The following is a 21,050-nucleotide window of genomic DNA, read 5'->3' as shown; positions in this document are numbered from 1 at the left end:
AATCGTAAAATCTAGAGGGACGAGTCATTCTGCGCGTGATGTCACAGAGGGTTTTCTTGTTTTTAATTGACAACCTGAAAAGTATTAAGTCCATATACTCGTATATCCTACCTGTTTAATATGTTCTTTGAGAAGAATAAAAAAGTGTTAATAATCAGGTTCATCTTTTTGATTAGGGGTCATTCACAAAATACGTGATACGTTTAGGGGCGGGTGGGGGTCTGCCGAAGTATCATTCTCCATGTTAAGACCAATGGAGAAAGTATCACGCAGGGTGGGGAGGAGGGTCAGAAGTTCCTGAAAAATGTATCACGTATTTTGTGAACGGCCCCTTATGTTCATGTAACGTTTGATTCCCATATTTGCGAAGATTGTGCGAAAAGTATTTTATAATTATTTTAATAACTGTGAAGGGGGGGGGGTCGAAAGAACGTGACGTAATATTATAAGTGGGGCTTCGTTAATTCGTGACTGAGCGTGACAAGGGGTAAGGGGGTGGGTAAAAAGCTTGAAATAAAGCGTGACTTCATATGTAAACACTCCCTTTCTTGTTTATTTTTTACTTATTATTTTTTACGTATTTTGTAGATCGCTCCGTAACACACGATTTCACCAAATCGGCAATTTGGACGCCACTTTTGAGGAAGGAGGTATGAGTCCAATGTCTAGTCCCTCGTCTAGTCCAACCCCTCCGTTTAGTCCTAACGATAGTTTCGTTCCTGTCGACGATGACATTGATAATGACGCTATTATCGAACACTTGGAAAGTCAAGCTGAAAGTCCTGAAGATGGCGAAATTTTTGATGCGTCAGAGAATTCAAACGATGACACGGACGATAATTCAGTTCAGTCGATCAGCCGCGGGGCGATTCCACAGTCCTCGAAGCGTGATAGTGACATGAGTATTGACGAAGAATGGGAAATGCTCGAGGAAAAACCATCATCACCCAAACAAGATATGCACACTTGGAAACCAATAATTGTCACTGGTCACGACGTGGTAACAGCAGCAAAACTCGTCGGCAATAATATTTCCAAGAGAGCCGCCCCTGTTCCTAGACCTTATACTCCACCTCCAAAACCAGTAGAAAATAAACAGCTGGACGAAGTTTTTGTGGATGATGATAGTTATGATAGTTTTGATGCTGATCTGAATGACACGAATCCTCGAACAGATTCCCCTTTGAATGTTCCAGAAATGGGCCTTCAGTCTCCAGACCCTGAACTTTTCTGCGAAGAAAGATCTAATTCGCCGAAAAAGCCGGAAGAACCTCCACAACCTGTGCCTCCGCCTGCAATTCAACCGATTGTAGCTCCACCGAAAGTAAATGATATACCATTAATTTCTATGGCAGATTTAGAGGACTTGATAAAAAATCAAAGTAAGATTTTGAAAGACGGATTTCAACAGCAGCAGCAGACTAAAGATGAGAAGGATGCTGAAAAGGAGAAAGAGGCAGCCAAGGCTCAAGAACTTGAAACAGTAACACCTATACGTAGAAAGCAAACCGGAAACGTAAAGATAGCTCCTATGACTCTCAAACTAGATGCCTTTATTACTGGTGCCAAGGACCGCAGTCCTTCGCCTGAAGCTCCCGTCGATCCGCGAATACGCGCGAGAATGTTAAAGGAGAAAAATTTGGACCCAAGGCTGGCAAAGGACAAGGCTGTAATTCCTCCTCGACCACCTGTAGGGGATTTATATTCTCTTCATGATTTTAATATAAACCCGGCTACACTTTCTGCACTTTCGAGTCCAATTCATACAACGCCTGTTACCCCTGCAAACGATTATAACCCTGCGGGAAGCGGTAATCAGTGGAATTACGGGTCAAATATTCCTATGCCAGGCACGCCAAATCCTTATGGAATGCCCAGAGATTCAAATATGCATACAGATTCGTGGGACATGAATCCAACTATAAACCCTAATTTGAATCCTAACATGAATATTAACAGGAATCCGAATATGAATCTGAATAGGAATCCAAATATGGCTCAGAATGCTGGTTACGCTAATAACGTAATGCCACTCATGAGACCTGCTGCTCCTTATTCTGCTTATGATTCTCAAATGAATTATCCACAACATCCTCAGCATCCACAACGTCAACAATATCCGCACGGTCCATCTCCTCTCGATAACTTTAACACCAACTCGATGCAATACGGACACCAAAACCCTCCATCTTGGAACAGGCCTTGCGATGCCATTAGAAATCATCGACAAGTTCTCAATAGAGATCCTCGATCTATGAGTAACTTGCGAGACGTTCACCGACCAGAGTGGGATCGAGAGAGACAATCTGATTGGGACTGGGATAGGGACAGGCAATCAGACTGGGACAGGGACAGGCAAACGGACTGGGATCGGGAAAGACTACAAGAACGGGAAAGACTACCAGAGCGAGAGAGGCACAACGATTGGGATAATCGAAATCGATTCAGCAGGGATCCTCGAATGAGATTAGAACCTTTAGTTTCGAGCCCTAATCAAATCAAAGAAGTAGCGAAAGATACAAGTACTGTCAGAGATCAAACAGCTGCAAAAGATCAGACTACTACAAAGGAATCAACTACTACAAAAGATTCTACAATTTCAAAAGATGTAATTGTTATAAAAGATTTAAATACTACAAAAGATTCCACTAGTCCAAAAGATTCAACAACGAAAAAAGATTCAACTAATTCGAAAGATTCAACTACGACAAGGGATCTCACAACGAAAAAAGATCCAAGATTAGCAGCAAAAGAAAAGCCGAAAGCAGTAGATAAAGAAAAGGAGTCAAAGAAAGCAGATGCCAAGGATTTACACAAAAGTTCCAAGAGCTCCAGCAAATCTGATTCTCGAAACCCGAAGGAAAAAGAAAGGAGCAAAAGTAAAGAGAAGTCTCGTAAGTCAGAATCAAGAAGACGACAGGAAGCTGAGAAAGGAGATAAACCGCAATCCTCTCTGGAAAATCTCTATGGTGTTGTTGATACTAAAGCAGCTGCTGGTCAGCAAGTCTTGCAGAAATTTAAAATTCCTAAGTTGAAGAAGCCAGGGCCTGTATCATCTCCGAAAATAACTACCTCGACGGATACGAAGAGTTCTAGACACGAGGATTTGAAAAGTAGTTTAAAAAATGATGACTCGAAGAGTAGAGATCGAAAGGACAAAATTTTACAAAGCAAGACTAGTTCAAGAAAGGATAGAGAGAAGGATAAAGAAAAAGATAGAGATAAGGAAAAAGACAAAGAGGATAAGGATAAAAAGAAGGCAAAGAAACAAGAGGAAGTTGTCGAACCTGCGAAGACTAAGGAACAAGAAGCGACGGCATCATCTGAAGCCGAAAAATCTCGCCTAAAAACTGTCGAGGATTTGAAAAATTTCATAAATATGATAATTATGCAAGAAGGTGGAAGGAAATTGTTGAAGAATGAAAAAATGTACGAGAAATTCAAGAAGGTCTTTGAAAATGAGGAATTGAGTGAGTTCAGGCAGTTGGTTCAATCAGATTCGGATGGTTCCGATTCTGGTAAAAATGAACGAGTTACGAAGAAGAAGAAACCTATGATGAAGAAGAGACGAGTGATTGAATCTGACTCTTCTGACTCCGAAGGAGAACCTCTTGCCAAGAGAATAGAAAAAGTAGAACCACCTATGAACGAAGAAAAAGAGGCCGAGGAACCAAAGATGCGTAGGAAACTGAGAAAGAGGCCTGGTGCAGCGAAAGAACCTGAGGAGGACGCGGATAAGGAATCTAAAAAAGAAACAAAAGAAGACACAAAGAAAGTAGAAGGCGAAGATGTGGCAAAAAAAGATGAAAAATTAAAGGGTTTAAAAGAACAACCTGAACTAATAAAAGAGGGAGAGACCAAGGAATCTAACGAATCCCTTATTGCGGAACCTACAGCTCCAAAGACGAGAGCAAAACCCAGAAGAAAAAATTCTCTAGAGAGATTACAGGAAGACTTGAAGGATTACATCAGTTCAGGAATCATAACCGCTGGTCAAAGGACCTGTAGATTGGCTAAAGAATCGCAAGCAGTAACAACAGCTACTACCACTGCTAGTCCTAATTCTTCCAATCTTGCCAGCGAAAGTGCCAAGGAATCGGCCGAAATAAATGAGCCAGTTAAGTCTAAAACAAAAAATAAAGCTGGACCTAAATGTGCAAAGAAGACAGTTTCCAAGGAGTTTGTGTCAAATTCAGAGGCCGAGGAAGATCAGCCTTTAGCTGTTAGAAAGGAACCAGTCAAGAAGAAGAAAATGTTAGGACCTAAGAGTAAACGACAAGCCAGCGACTTGGCGCTAGAGCCACATATTCTCCTCCAGAGAGCCGACATCTTGACTCTAGAAGAAGTAGCTAAAGCGAATGAAAGTTCGTCTGATGAAAGCTTTAGTGTGGATGCTTCAGAGATAACAGTCTCTCCCGATAGTCCAACTGTTGACCACTCTAAGGAAGAAATAACTAAGAGACCAAGGACGAGGTCTGGTGCAGCTGCAAGAAAAAAGATTATGCCTCTTTCTAATAAGGAAGATGAAGCACAGGCTACTGATGACGAGAGTCTCACTTCTGATATTTCTTTGTCGAGCAGTGTTGCCTCGAAGAAGGCAGATGAGATGGCTAAAACTTCCCAGCAATTACTTGAGAAAGGTGGTGAAGTTGCGGAGACGGTAGAAGATTCTCCACCTACTGATAAAGTCAGGAAAAAACCGCCACCGAAAAAGAAGAAAAAGAAAAGTGCTTGGCGTTTGGGTATTGTTTCCAAGGCAAAGAGGAGGAAGAAGCAGCTTCAAGCACAAGCGAAGCAAGTTGCTCTCTTGCAATCCGAAGAAACTGCCATCAGAAGACCTTCGATAGAAGTTGTGGAGGATCATGAAGTCACACAACAAATGCACTGTGCCGATGTCACGCCGACTGTGAAAGCTGAGCCCGATCATCCTGAGGAACAAGAACAAAAGGATTCTTCGAGTACCAAGGAAAAGGAAACAGTTGTAAAGCAGGAAATAAAATCGGAGGATTTGGATCGCATTGTGAAGAAAGAAGATTCGATCATAGAAGTTGAATCACCAGACGAAAGTGATTTGAAGATAGTAGACGACAGCGTGAATAACCAAGTACTTCCAATCAACGTGGACGTCAGTCAGTTAATCGATTACGTCTGCTATGGTCAGGAAAAGGCCAAGTGTTTACTTTGCTTATTCTCTGGAAAGACTATCGTTCATCATTACAAAACAGTTCATCCAGATAAGGAAGTATCAGTTTCGCGACTCAAAGCTTTGGAAGCGAAATGTGCGGTCCAGGAATCAAACGACAACGATTTCGAGAAAACTTGCCTTCTTCCGACAAATAAGAAAGACTACCATTTCAGCTGTAGGTTCTGTCCTTATAAAATCAAGGGTAGAAAAGAGGAATCTATGGAGTCTGCTTACGAACATGTTACTTCACACACAGGCGAATATAGGTTTAAATGCATTGAGTGCAATTACCAATCAATCGTGAGATCTACAATAAAGATGCACTACTACAAGAATTGTAAGAAGCTTGGAAGAACTATTCACGAAGCGGTAGTTGAACAAAAGGTCCCGCAAGAAAATCGTCTCTATGGATACATGTGCTCGTTGTGTAACTTCGTACAGCTTAGATTGAACAATGTGGAAAATCATATAAAAACCTGGCACATGCATGAACCCAGTACTAAGATTGTGAAGATAAATATGTCTCTGGATGCACCTGGTGAGAACGTTGTAGACGTTCCAGAGACTTCAGAGAAAGCTGTCGAAATTTCGCTCCCGGAAGAGGAAGCTGAAAGCACAAACGTAGAGAAGAGAAGCACAAGATCAAGTAGAAGAAACAGGGTTGAAGCGGAGGAACCGCAAGTTACTTTGCCTGATCATTTGGATGCTGAGGTAGAGAAAGAAGAGGCAGAGAAGGAAGCTAGAAAGAGTAACTTGAGCGCTTTCGTTTGTCCTCCTGAGTATGAAAAGAAGGATAAAGAACTCGAGCTCGAGAGGAAGAAGAAAATGCAGGAAATAGTGGAAAACATGGGCATTAAAGTCAATAAGAATGAGGCGAAGAAGGGACTCTCGATTATCGACAAACTTAAGGATAGAATGGACACGACTGAAGAACCTCAAAGTGCTGAAAGCGATTTTAGAGGCGATCTAGATTCACCTGAATCTAATTTGAGGATCGTTGAGTCCTTGAATGAGGAATCAGATAATTTATTATGTGCAGAATCGCTATCTAATGCTGATATTTCTGATTCTCGAGAAGTTCTAGACGTGAGTGAGAAAGATAAGTCATCGAAGTTGAAGGATCCTTTAGATGTTGAGAATGAACCTCAGGAAGATGAAGCGAGCGATAGTGAGCATCCAAGTTTGCGATATGAATATGAATCCAGCTCTGAAAATGAAGATGCGACTGATGTTAATGACTTGCTGAAGGAAACTACTGACATCAGGAATCAGTCTAATGATTCGATGGTGACAACTATTCAGAGGCTTGCTGCTCAGATTCAGAGTTCGAAACCTTTAGAGTCTACGGGTGCTGAGATGGCTGCTGATGATGCAGCAAATTCGGATAAAAGTTCTTCGAGAAAGGAAATTCCGAAGGCACCTGATGTGCTACCAATTACATCTTTCAAGAGGAAATCACTATCAGGACTACAGAATCTACCGCTGGTTCAAGAGGTCCAGAGTCTAGAATCGAGGATGGAGGGTTCAAGTCCACCAAAGTTGTTCTTGAGACCAAGACGTTTTAGTGGAGATATGCTTTCTGTCCCTGAACCTCCTACAGAAACACCGGAGGCTACTTCTCCTGTTGCTGGTATGTTGATTTTAAAACTATGTTTGAATGTATTTTTAGGCACTGCTATTGCATTAAAAATTAATATCGAACATAAAAAAAGCAAGTTCGCTATGACTCCAGTTTGAAATAGCGCAATTTTAAGCTTTTAAATAGAAACTTTTGTTTAAGTTGACTGGCAGTGAGTTTAAAATGTTTCATTCAGCATTATTAAATTTTGTATGCTTATTTTTAAGGTGTTAAATAAAAAAGTGACATATTGAAATATATGTACAGTTTTAAATGCTTTTCTGGAATCGTTGAAATATTTAAGTTTCTAATATATTCATCATTAATCTTGAATATTTTTAATTTCAAGTGCCGAAAATATCAAACTGTTCAATTTGTAGATTCGAATACTTTTGCATATTTCAATTTTTAAGCTGCATTGGGATGATTGCCAAAAAGTGTACCACTTTAAGTCCCAGTCACTTTTCTCTTTTCCTTTGAATCATACATTTTTTCTAAAATTATCTCAGTAAAGAGCTTATATCAAAGCACAGTTTAGTAAAGTTTCTATATTTTATGCGACTTCGATTAGAAATACAAATAAAAAAGTACTGAAAATGTCTCGTTACGCACCTATTCGAAATAAATTTTAAAAAATCTGCCCGCCACGCGGGTACAATCTCGTCGCGCAATGCGCGCGCGGCTCGCAAGTTTGAGCGCGCCTAAGGCGCGCAACTTGATTCTCGCGCTTCGCGCTCGATTATGTATTTACCTAGCGCTACGCGCTCGGTCTTTTTATTTTTGCACATTCTTGCGCAAACATTTTAAAATTAAGACTCAAAACATCCACCACTGTAATTTTGTGATTGTGAATTCTCTTTCGTTAAAAAAGCTTAGCTCGAGAGTTTGAGCGCACCTACGCTACGGCACGCGACTGATGGCAATCGCAGTCCGCGCTTAGTCTTTGCATTTCTTTCGCATTCGGGCACATACCTTTTAAAATCAAAGGTGAACGGAACGACAACTGTAATTTGGTGATTTTGACTCTCTTTTGTTAAAGCTCTTTTGGCTTTAACGAACACATTCTCATCACGTATTTCCTGCTTCGAACTCGATTTTGCCCAACATGTCAACTTTTCTACATTATACACAACACTTTTATATCAATTATAATACATTTTTTATGTAACTCTGCCAGGGATTACTTATTTAAAAATTGCAAAATAAAAAGCAAATTTTATTTATCATGATTATTTTTGTATTTGTTTCTTATTTTGCTTTAAATTGTATTCTAAGCTACTCTAAAACATGTTCATTTCAATAAATGAATTACAATTCATAATATGCATAAAAATTAAATTATACTAATTCTTATTTCCTTGTTTTTATAATTTTTAAAAAATTTTAATATTGTTTTTTGCGATTAAATAAAAACTACTGCGCATCTGCATAGGGTCTAATAAAGGAACCTATGTAGGGTCTTATATAGGAGCCTATGTCCTCTTTCGGCTTTTCTGTGCTTTTTCCAAAAAGTTAATTTTTTAATTTTCAATCTTATGTTTTACGATTAAAAGAAAATCTACTCGTCCTATCGAAAAATAATTAATACTAAAATTATCGATCTTTTTGTCTCATTTGTTTTCGTAGTTTATATCGAAAAGTGATTCATTATAAATTTGTAGTTTGTTTTTCTTCTCCAGACTTTTTTTTCGTATCATGCGTTGTTTGGCTTAAATTGTTCTTTTTAGTTTTTTTTTTTGGATTTTGAAAATGCGATAACTCCAGTAATTTGTTATTTTTCGAAAAAAGTCATCGGGATAAATTGTTAAATTTTTTAATACTATGAATAACCGTATAGAGAATTTTTGAATTAAAAAAAAGTGATTTATGAAACTAAAGAGTTTACCAAAGGCCAATCCAATCTGTCAATTCTTTCAAAAGTTATCGTGCTACCAAACTAAAAATCTACAGGCACACACACAGGCAGACAGACACATTCGTAAAAACCTGTTTTTCGGATTCAGGGGGTCTCAAAACGTGGACATTTGACAAAAGCGCGGGGGGGGGGGGTTCTTTTTTTACACAAATCTAATACCTTCTCTTGATGAGAATGTAAAAATGAGAACTTGCTAAATAATATTAACCAATTTTTCAATATTTAAGGTTCACAGATATCACTTATATTGAATAAAAAAAGATGAAAATCCAGAGTATAGTTAAATATTTTAAAGTTAATTTAGGGTTTGAAAATCAGTCTAAAGTTTTAGTCTGGTCACTCTGAATTGCTATTTTAGGATTAAACTCGAAAATAATTATTTAAACTATTTATAATGCGAACTAAAATTGTTTATTTGATACAAAGATTTTAGTATGATTAAAAATCGATTTATCAACGTTGACTCCAAATAACCGTAAATAATAATCATTTTTCTGCGAAATGTTTTTTATACACTGTCCTGTAACGCTGCATATTAATTTATTATAATACTATAAAATTAGAGGGTAGTTTGAAACGCTGAAGTGAAAATCAAATATATTTTTATCTGTTATACATATGTTTTTAAAAGATTTCCGAATTTTTTGAAGATATTATCTCAATTCTTCCAAATCTAGGGATAGCTGTTTTAAGTTTAGTAATAAATTATTTTCTTCTATCAATAATAAAATAGAAAAAATTTTTCGTTCGGGTCCCTCGTTGCATATCATGTCACGCGACCTTTAGAAACGTGTAAAATTCATTTCCATCACAAAAACATTCCTTGATTTTTTAGTTTTTTTAGTTAATTTTTAATTGTAGTCATAAAAAATGCATTTAAAGGTACATACATACTTATCACGCTCTTTAAAAATTAGGTTTTAAGAAATATTTGTTTAAAAATGTCAATGTTTTATTTCTCAAAGCAGTGCCAATTACTGATAATACTGACACCGAAACATCAAAACCTCCAGCAACTCTGAATATTGCGACTACAGATAGTGATTCTTTCTTGAAGATTTCAAATATCATGAGCTTAGCTACACCCAATGAAAATGAAACTCCTGCGGTAAGTAATCCAACCATTTTTCCATACAAAAATCACTGGGTGCCTTATAAAGTTCATGCTTCTACTAACTTAATATTTCAAAATAAATTGTTAAGACTCTCCAGCAAATTGGTATTCATCGATTTTTTCGCAAATAATTCTGCGCTGTCTTCCTTGTGTCCATTTCCTTTGTTTTATACGCTTGGCTTTTCTTATCGATTAATTGCACTCTCTTAATCACATTACTACTCCACGTGAAGAATTGAAAACTGCTTCACTCTCAGATTAATTGATCTCAATCCATATCACTCCTACTGTTTCAGATGAGCGACATTCGAAAGGCAGTTGAAACTTCTAATCTAAAATTCTCAGGGCTCTCTGTCTTGAAAAAGAATGGTCCCTTAATTTTAAAGAGAGTAAAAAATCCGCCTAGTCATACACTGTCAAATCAAACTATAAGAGCAGTCAACCCCAATTCGCACGAGACTGTTAAGTTGATTCCGATCAACATAACGCCCACATCATCGGCTTCGCAAAGCAATTATTTGCCCATAATGAGTCCGGCGACTTTCAAAAATTACATGGATGGTAAAAAGGTGTCAATACCAGCTTCTTCTCGTGCTAATGCAAGCCCCACCAAATCTGCCACACTTACTTCTATCCCTATTTCCAAAGCTACCACAATTGGTTCCCTTACCAAAACAGGCACCTTGACTCCCGTAACCATAGCACCTAATTTCTCGATAAACAACGCACTCCAAAATTGCGCCTATACTCCTATCAAGCCCAATCCCTTCCCTTCCATTAAAGCTGGTACCATTACTGCCATCAAACCTGGCACCGTGACTCTTAGTAAAACAAGTAATGTCGTTACTTCCGCAACTTCACCAAACCGGAAGCTCGTGACACTTGTCGGCCCTAACACGCTTTTGAAGCAAAAAGAGCAAGGGCCTCAGTACGCTATTAAAATGAAGAATATGGCAGCTTACAACGAGATGATGAAGCCTGAAAAGCTAAGACAGCTTTACAAGTGTATGGGACGGGAATGTCCCTACACAACAGACTATGTTGACAATTTTCGGAGGCATTTTGATAAGCATTCTACTAGTTACAATGTAAATAGCACTGGTTTAGTGCCGTTTGACTTTAAGAAGTGTGCGTATTGCTACATGACTGCCGGTGATTGGTTCCAAATGGAAAAACACTATGAGGAGAAACATGCGTACTGCGAGTTCCAGTGCAGTTATTGCTTTTATAGAGCCGTTACTCAGGCATACGTTGAAATCCACCAGGTGGGGAACAAACAATATTTTTAGACTACTAGGTTTAAATGGTGTGTGTTTTCTATTTTTTATGATTGAGAGAAAAGTTTGCAACTATAGGATTTTCTTTATCTTGTATTTGGGTAATAAGTAGGGTTTGAAATCAAAGGTATTGAACGTAGCTGTGGCAGCTCGATCGAAGCACATCTAGCATGTTATTAGTACCACTACCTGCCACTAGTCGCACGGTATTAATAGCGACACGGGACCCTCATCTATATAAAATCCACATTTGAAATTGCTGATTCCCTTGTCTTTTACGTAGTTAGATACAATATTAGAAAATATTTCAATGTTCTTTTCCAAAGTGTGTCTTTGATTCCTGAACAAAAAATAATTAAGCTATATGATTAAGAGGAAATATGTTGAATATGAACTCCAGAAAATAAACAATATATTAGGGGTTGACCACTCGACTTTCGTGCCTATACAATAATTCAAAATTTTCAAAGATTTTAATAAGACTTCAGAGATATAAATGATTTCACAAATAATTGAAATATTTTTTAAAACATTTCACAAATGTTTGAAATATTTCAAAACATTTAAAAGAGTCCAACATATTTCAATAAATGCACAGAGACTTCAAACAGCGTTTAAAAGATTTCGAAAAGGCTTATACACCAGATTTTAAGAGTGATTCACCCCTCGACAATATGTTTAAAGTAGACTTTATTATCATTCTTAAAATTAAATCTTAAACTCATAAACCTATTTTTATCTCCAAAGGCAAACGTTCATCCTAAAAAGCCTGTGGCAGTTCTGCAAGCTAGTGCCACAAACCATCCTCGACCCCAAGTAGAAATCAATCGCGCTGAACGTGTAAAACCCTTCGTTTGCCAAAATGGTAAGTTTTATTTTTATTCAATCCTATCAATATTTCGAATATTTCCTCAAGTTCTTTGTGTCAAGCTATATTTTACTCCTGGTTTCAGATTGCAATAAGTACTTTTTTGTACCGGAAGCATTTTTCGTCCATTTAAGGTTAAAACATGCCTCACTCTCAGTGTATAAGTGCCATTTGTGTAAAGTGGCTAGTTACACGCCGGACCAACTTATTGAGGTATGGAACTCTCCTCACTGTTTCAGTTAATAATTTCGATTTTGAATAGGTTTTTACTTCAATTGTTTTCTGCATTCAGCATTACAAGAACCACGGAATCCTAAAGTACCAGTGTTTATACTGCAACCATGGCACCGAAAATATGTCCGAAATGCATCATCATCTCAGCTCCAATCATTGCAACCAGAAGCCTATTTTACTTGAAAGAACTCTGCCTCCACAGGTACGTCAAACAAAAATAATTACACGGAGAAAAATGGAAATTAAAACTTAAATATTGAAGGATTAGATAATACCGCATAACATAGAAATATTTACGCGTATCATGAAGATGTTAGTTTGATGAATACCACTTGATAAAGCTTACACATAATGTTGTTTCTTGTCATATTTGAGCTTCTGGCAAAATGATGATTATTGAGATTTTTTCTACAATCATTAGTAAAAAAAAAGGTGTAGATTTTTTGTGTAAATCTAAATATTTGAAGAAAGTGGAATTTTTCTCAAGTAACTCCTTCGAAATGTCGAATATTCTCTAACAGCCTAGATGACTTTCTATATTTAAATATTAATAATATGTTAAGCTTAAACATCTAGATGTTACGGGTAAACATCCATTTTTCTCAGTGTAAACCTGAAAATAAGGAAGACAAAACTTTCACGATTTTTTCATCTTTATGTATTAAACAAAATTATTTTTCTACTGAAAACTATTTTTTTTAGCCTACGAAAACGAGAAGCGCCATCGACCAGCTACTTTTGCGAAATGCAGAAGAACAGTACACATCAGTTTCAAAAGTTATCGGAATATCCGATAAAATTCCAGCCAATTTGGAATCAGATGCGACTAGGGACGCAAATGCTTTAGCCCGTGTAAAACCTTTGAGTGAAAAAGCAGAGTCGAGCAATTATGTAATATCAGTAGCACCCACTCGATCTAACAGCCCCCCGACTATCCAAATAATAGCTACTGAAAGCCTAGTGAACAACGATAATGCGTTGAAAACTGATTCCCCATTCCGGAAAATGACTGAAAGTATTTCCCGGGCAGAAAAGAATCGCGACTCGATGAATCAGTTGAAGGAATCTGATAAGCTTTTGAAATACAAACAGCAAAACCCACAGAAGGTTGCTAAAAGTACAGTGGATGCTCTCGGAATCTTGCAGGATATCAGCACTGAGGATGAGTTTATAAACATGAATTTGCTCGACAACCCGGAGTTTTTAAAGACTTGTAATTCTACATCAAAAAATAATGCGTCATTAGACGACGATGATAGTGATATAGAAATAATAGAAGACTGTGGAAGGCCTGGAAGTAGAGATGCAACTGTGAATCGAGAATCTCCAACAACTCCTGATATAAAACCCAAGGACCTGCATTTGCTTTTAGTTGCGGATAACTCAGACATCTCGAATGAAGCTTCTAATTTCGATGCTCGAAGTCCATTAAAGAGTAATAGTTATTTAACTCTAGATGACATAAAACACACTGGCTTCACTGGAATGGATTTGTACAAATGTGGAACTTTGAACTGCAACTACTCGGCTCCGAATTCTGCCACTCTGAGGAACCACATCAAAGAATGCTGTGTTGTTAATGTCCCCGCTAGTTTCAATAATTCTGTCAACTTCCAATGCACTCATTGTCGGAAGGCCTTCCAAAAGATCGGATTCTTTATGGACCATCTGGAGATTCACGGTCTGAGGCGATTCAGCTGTGCTATTTGCGGGGATAGATTCGCGGTACAGAATCAAGCATTCGCTCATCTGAACACGAAGCATAAGCTCAAAAGTTACAGGCTTCTTCCTGCTGATCCTAAAAATCCCTCTGCTGAGGGTCTATTTGTTATGTACCCCGTATATAAAGGAAAGAAGAAGATTCCGGCTCCCAAGTTTGTAGAGAAGGAAAGTCCGAAATCCGTCGAGTACGACACTTTGACCTTCTCGCCTAACGAAATCGACCTTCTTCCTCGACAAGCGATTTACAATCGGGAGGTGCAGTGTGCCGTTTGTCGTTTTACAACTAAGGTTCGAACTAATATTATCAGACATTTGCAGCTTCATGCTAAAGACGAATCTGTTCCTGAAACCGGGCCTGTCAATCCCGTTCCGTGTCTGGACAAGAGGGAAAAGATGTTTGATAAGATGGTAAACCTCGCGAGCAGTTCGCACCAGAATGGAAGAATGGGAGCGAAAACAAAAGAATCTAGTGTTCAACCTGAAGATGAAACGCTGCCGAGGTATGTTCCTGAGAATAAAAGATATGTTTGCGGCATTTCTGAATGTTCGTACTTAACTGTTAACGAAGGGATGTTACGGTATCACCTCAAGGCTTTGCACTCTGAGGAACCCTTCTTCAAATGTACTCATTGTAAAGCTCAAGGACAAGATGCTCAAAATATTGTGATCGAGAAAATGGGAGTACATTTGAAGATGCACGACTCGAAGCTTTATAAATGCTCGCACTGTAATTATTTTCATTATCAAAGATACGTTGTGGAGCGACATCTTGGTGACAAACATCCGGAGAAGAGACCCTTTGTTAAAGTGATAAGAGAGTTTGAATCTAATGAAAGCTCTCAGTCTTCTCCATTAGAAGAAAATGAAGACGAAACTCCGGATCCGGATGGAAATCACTGGAAGTGCAACGCCTGCGATTATAAGTGCGTTTACAAAGCGGAAATGCAAACACATGTTGGAAATGAGCATGACGAGAGAAGCCAGTATAAATGTACAGCTTGTCCGTTTAGAACGAACGGAAAAATTCAGCTTGATCAGCATATTAATACGAAACATGCAAACGATCCTGAGGTGGATCATCAGATGGTCTATCAGAGGATCAAAGGAACGAAAAAATTGACGGATCCGGTGGAGCAGGGAACTCCGGAGGAACCTTTTGATACGACTCCACTTTGGCGCAGAGATATGCCGAGGGTGAAACATATTCGGGGAATTCTTATTGAGGAGGAACCTGCTTCAAAAGCCAGTTCTGCGAATTCAACTACTCCTGAAAAGTTTGGGAAGAGGAAGAGCGATACGGATATTTCGGCGAAGCCAAGTAAAGTTAAGTGCATTAAACCTGTTGAAACGGATAATAATGAGTCTCAGAGAGGACAGTATGGTTTCTATGGAAATCCGGAGGGTTCTTCGTACGAGTGTACGATTTGCAATCAATTCAAGACGAAATACAAACATGATATGAGGGATCATCTGTACAGAGAGCTGAAGTACGTCAGGTAAGAGACCTTAACTTTTATGCCATTTGATTAGATTCTGATTAGAGATTCCAGAAATGTTCATGTATTTTTGTTACAGATTTCATTGTAAGACGTGTGGATTCGTATCGGTAAACAAGAATTCATTGGCGAGACACTGCAGCAAAAATCACGAGGGTGAAGTTCCGAATTGTGAAAATCTATCTCCTGACCCAAGTATTGAAGAATGGGTCATGACATTATTGAAGCGCCAAACGGAGGCAATTAGAAGGAATCTGGAAAAATTAAACCCAGAGTCTGGTGGACCAGGAAGTTCTAAATCGGCCAGTCCTTCGAAACAAATGACTCCGAGATCACCAGGAAAGGCTCTTCTCAATACTTCCGGTTCCGTGTTTCTAGGTTCGGAAGATGAAAGTGATGAGAATAATGAAGAACCAAGTGACGAGGATGTGCCCGAAGTCGTTGGCGAAGGTGAGGAAATTCTTCGGATGATTCTTTACTATATATTTACGAGGGGTTGACTACTGAAATTTTGAATGTGCACCAGAGATTTAAATCATTTCACTAATATTTTAGAAAGATTTGGAATGATTTTACAAAGATTTCAATGATTCCAAAAGATTTCAGTGATTTTACACAGTTTTTAGAAAGACTTCAAAAGACTTCGACAAGATTTTAAAGTTTTCAGAAACATTTAGAAGCTGTAACAAAGATTTCAAACAAATTTTAAAGGTTTCAATGATTCCAACATTTTTTTACAAAGATTGCAGAAACTATCAAACATTTTGCGAAAGTTTTAAAGATATCACAAAGATGTCAAAATTCCTTCAAACCTATTCTAAATATTTCGACCATTTCACAAGGATTTCAGAAAGTTTTTCAAAATTTCAGTGATTTCACAAGGATTGCAATGATTCAAAAAGGTTTCAGATTTTAATTATTTTATAAAGTTATCAAAAAATTGCGAAAAGATTTAAACGATTTCGCCAAGATTTTTAAATATTTCAAAAACATTTCAAAGCATTTTTTAAGATTTCAGTGATTCCAACATTTTTACAAAGATTGCAGAAGTTATCAAATATTTCGCGAAAATTTAAAAGATATGACAGATTTCAAAAAGCTTTCAAACAAGTTCCAAAGATTTCAATAATCTTTCCAACCAATTTCAAAATTTTTAATTATTCCAAATTTGGTTACAACGATTACAGAATAAATCAGAGATTTTGCGATGATTTTAAAGAAATAAAAAAGATTTCAAAAAGCTTTTAAACCAAATTCAAAATTTTAAATCCTTTCACAAATGTTTTAGAAATATTTGAAAAATTGCAATGATTTCATAAAAATTCCAATGGTTCCAACAGATTTCGAAAGATTTCAGATTTCCGTGACTTTATAAAGTTATCAGAAAAATTTCAAAAGATTTCAGAAATATATCAAAGCAATCGCAAATATTTCAAAGATTTTGCGAAGTTTTTTAAGGTTAATTTTAATTATTTTACAAAGTTTATACAAAAATTTCAAAAATTGTAAAAGATTTCGCCTAGATTTTAAAGATATCGGAAACTTTTAAAAGCTATCCCAAATAGTTTTTAAAAAGGTCAAAGTTTATAATGATTCCAAATTTTTTTACAATTATTGAAAACGTTATCAGCAATTTTTCGAAAGTTTTAAAGTTATCACAAATATTTTAAACCAATTGAAAAAATTTCAATGATTCCAACAGATTTAAATGATTTTGCAAAGTTTTCACAAAAATTCCAAAAGATTTAAAAAGATTTCGCCAAGATTTTAAAAAAATTTTAAAGATATTTTTAAAAAATCGAAGATTTTAGTGATTCCAAATTTGGTTACAAAGATTACAGAAGATAGCAAAGATTTTGCGAAGATTTGAAAGAAATAACAAAGATTTCGAAAAACTTGTTAATAAAATTCAAAGATTTAAATCATTGCACAAATATTTCGAAAGATTTGGAAAAATTTTAAGATTTCAGAAACATTTAAAAGCTATTACAAAGATTTCAACGATTCAAACATTTTTTTACAAATATATTCCAAATATTTGAATTATTTCACAAAGATCTGGGTAAGATTAAAAAAATTTAAATGATTTTGCAAGGCTTTAATTGATTCCAAAAGATTTCAGATTTAAATTATTTTACAAGTTGTCACAAAAATTTCAAAAGATTTGGCCCATATTTTAAAGGTTTTAGAAATATTTAAAAATATACTTTTTTAAATCGTAGATTTCAATGATTCCAAATTTTATTACAAAGATTGCATAAGATATCAAATATTATGCGAAGATTCTGAAGGTATCACAAAGATTTCAGAAATATTTCACAAAGATTTCAATTTTGACAAAAGTTTAAAAAGATGTCAGAAGATTTGAAAGATTCTTTAATATCGCAGATTTCAAAAGATTTTACAAAGGATTAAATGATTTCACTAGGCTTTCAGAAGATAGTTGTTATTATTATTTATTTATCTAAGAGAAAAAGATAGCATAAGCTGGTACAGGTTCCCTATCTTCAGCCTAAAAATAGTTTGAATTAAATTTTATTTTTAACATTTACATTGGATAAAAAGTCGAGTGAAATTCAAAGTAAGCTTTTTGAATAGTTCTAAAGCCACCTAATCATATGATAAGAAAATTAGACTACATTAGTTCCCTAAGTTGTATTCTGTTGTGTTTAACATGTAATTTTAAATTATGCACATTACGATTCGTGTAAATAAAATTCTTTAACTTAAATTGCATAAAGTTAGAAACTGTTTTAGTGCTACAATCTACAACTTTACTGGCTTTATTCATACTCACAATTAATCGTGATTGATCCTGATTGAAAAATTAATGTCTTCTAGGTTCATCAAGTGGCCAACCGAAGATTCTTGTCCTAATCTGCAAGCATTGCAAACAAAAGTTCAACAGCAAACGTGGTTTCAAGATGCATGTGAGAAAGCAGCACTTGAAACAGTACAAATTCCTGTGCCCTCTTTGCGATCGCAGTGCAAACTTGGAATCCCATATCCAGCAACACATTAAGTCGAAGCATCCTACTCGCTTAGTGAAACCAGTACCCAATCCATCTAGTAACGCCAATGATACCGAACTAACCGATGAATTCTGGCAAAGGGAGTACCAAGTACCCCCTGGCAAAGAGAAAAGAGGACAAAAACGTAAAGCAAACTTTGAAGAGGTCCCCGAAAAAAGGTTGGAAGCAAACGTGATAGATGATACATTCGTTTGTGTGCAGTGCAACTTCGTATCAGCGACCCTGCAGGGCCATCTTTCCCATCAGAAGACCCACAAGCTACTTTACAAGTGCGCTTATTGTAGTTACACTGACATGGTTAAGATCGATGTAAGAAGACACTCGAAATCTGATCATCCGCACTTATCGCCTAACGTAGAAGAAATCCCAATCACTGGAAATGCCAGTCAAACATTTACTTACTGGTGCTCATACTGCAGCGTACGCTGCAAAACGCACTTTGCTATGAAGAAACACTGGACTAGGGCTCACAAGGATCCAAAGCCGAATGAAGGAGCCAAGTGGAAGACAGGACCTTTCAAGTACACTACTGTTGTTCAATCAGACACCGGAGACATGGAGATTGTCACATCGTCGCCAAGTGCTCCAGGGAATGAATCCGAGGATTTATTAGGTCCTAGTGACGAAAAATGGACCTGTGAGTGGTGCAATGAATTGTGCGCCAATAGGAAAGAGGTGGACATCCATCATAGAGCCTTCCATTCGCATCTACCGCTCAAGTGTAAACCGGCGGATCCACTTCAGGTTTGTTGAAATTTTCAAAAGTAGTTTAAGAATTAGAACCAATCCAACGATTTTTGGTTGAAGGCCCAGGTAGTAATTTCGTCAGATTTCTTAATATTGACGTGAGACCATTTATTCTTGCAGATTCCAGAAGACTACCGGTGTCCAGAATGCAGTTTCGAGGCGAAGACCTACGAGTTAATGTACAAGCATATTAACAAGCACATTAAAATGTATAAATGCAAGTACTGCGAGCAATCCTTCTGCGAGCCTAATCAGGTGACGCTCCACGCTGAACAAGTCCATCCAAGAGTAGAGCCTAAGATAGAAAGTGTCGAGAATTACGAAGAGCAGCTCAATGATATGTTGAGTAGAATAACTGGTGGATCGGGTTTCGAATTAGAGCCTTCGGAACATCAATCAGTTGCGAAGAAATCCACCGCTAGACCCATCGTTCGAGTTCGACCCTTCCCTAAGAAACTGAAATCCGTCGCGAGAAAATCGACGAATCCCTTGCCGCGATACCCCCCAGGTATGAAGTTCACCAACGAGCATGCAAAGACTAGAGGGATTTCCCATTACGGTGTTCCAAAAGATCCCATAGACATGGGGTCTATTAATACTTACATGGTAGTTGGCGGTCATCGAATGCCGGTTAATTGTTTAACGCTTTCCCAACTTATGGACATAGATCCTCAAGTGGTCGTTGTAGATATAAAAAAAAGATTGAACAGTCAATCAAATGTTTAGTCTAACTTTTGTGACTAAAGAGCTCAAATGTCAAACGTCTTAGTTTCTGTTATCAAGAAAAAAAAATAGTGACTTGTGAGTGAAGTTAATTGTTTATCAAAATAAATTTCCGTTAATCGAGCAGGTGGAAAGTACGATTGGATCGACTCGCAGCTTTTAGCAAGAAGAGCCCGAATCGATCCAGTTGCATTTTCTCAGATGTAGTTTTGAGGTTTGATTATCTCGTTATTTTTTATTTATTGTGTTTTTCGTTCAGTTTTGAACTCTGTTTGAACCTAAACGTATTGAGGTACTTTTAGTTCCATTAGTCCTTTTTAATTGACTTTTTACCCGAATCTTGGCTACGTCAAGACTTTCTTTTCATATAATTTCTCTCTGTGCTATATTAGAAACTGTTAGAAATATACGAGATAAATTATAGACAAACTATTCGAATTAGGTCATATTGACGTAATTTAAGAATAATCATGATTGTATGTCAAATCAATCAACGTAACTACACTTTATACTTTGTAATTTGCAGTTAGTAAAAACCTGGATATTAACAAATTAATTAAGTGAATATAAAGCAGTTTTGATCCGTCGAATGGAAAAAAACAGTCAGAATAGTGAGACATGTAATGTCGTGATAATTTGTAAATTAATTTATATTGCATGATCACATGAAAAATGTTCAGGTTTTTATGGACTGCAAAAACTGATTCGTTTTCTCGTCATTTCTGAGTTGAATCTCAGTTTTTTATATGTATTAGTCATGATTTTTTAAAATCATCCTGGAAGCGAAGAGACTGAAAAGCTCGGTTTGAAACGGCGAAACTGAATTTGGAAAAATGTACATAATGTATTATACAACTTAAATAAATATTTTTGATTTTTATAAATCTTTATTACCCTTTTCTATCTTTTAACCGGTCTTAAAATGTGTGTTTCGACCCCCCAAATAATGTCAATAATAAATTTACGTGAGGAAAACATTTGGGGGCAAAAAAAGCTAACACCCTTAATGAAACAAATTCGTGGGAATCGGCCTTTTTAGGTGTCCCCATCCAGACTAGTCTTAAAATGTGCCCTTTAGGCATCTCGAAAACATAAAAAAATTGTGCCTGAAAACATTTA

General features: G+C 36.9%; 1 protein-coding gene across 4 annotated transcripts in view; it reads left to right on the top strand.

Annotated features, from left to right (window-relative positions):
• Positions 1-20,821, top strand: part of LOC117168827 — a 36,955-nt gene extending 16,134 nt beyond the window's left edge. For 2 of the 4 annotated variants that reach the window (XM_033354674.1, XM_033354675.1), the window contains exons 5-14: positions 589-6,815; positions 9,684-9,826; positions 10,129-11,097; positions 11,857-11,974; positions 12,063-12,190; positions 12,270-12,413; positions 12,914-15,429; positions 15,509-15,879; positions 18,271-19,205; positions 19,329-20,821. In XM_033354674.1, coding sequence (XP_033210565.1) covers positions 589-6,815; positions 9,684-9,826; positions 10,129-11,097; positions 11,857-11,974; positions 12,063-12,190; positions 12,270-12,413; positions 12,914-15,429; positions 15,509-15,879; positions 18,271-19,205; positions 19,329-19,934 — 12,157 coding nt within the window. In that variant the 3' untranslated portion in view covers positions 19,935-20,821. The remainder of the gene's footprint in view (positions 1-588; positions 6,816-9,683; positions 9,827-10,128; positions 11,098-11,856; positions 11,975-12,062; positions 12,191-12,269; positions 12,414-12,913; positions 15,430-15,508; positions 15,880-18,270; positions 19,206-19,328) is intronic. The other 2 variants (XM_033354676.1, XM_033354677.1) reach the window with 2 other exon arrangements.
• The last annotated feature ends 229 nt before the right edge of the window (positions 20,822-21,050 follow it).

The sequence above is a fragment of the Belonocnema kinseyi genome, chromosome 3, assembly GCF_010883055.1.
Source record: "Belonocnema kinseyi isolate 2016_QV_RU_SX_M_011 chromosome 3, B_treatae_v1, whole genome shotgun sequence".
Lineage (NCBI taxonomy): Eukaryota > Metazoa > Arthropoda > Insecta > Hymenoptera > Cynipidae > Belonocnema > Belonocnema kinseyi.
Note: the sequence above shows the minus strand (reverse complement) of the source record. Positions and strands in the feature narration are given on the sequence as shown.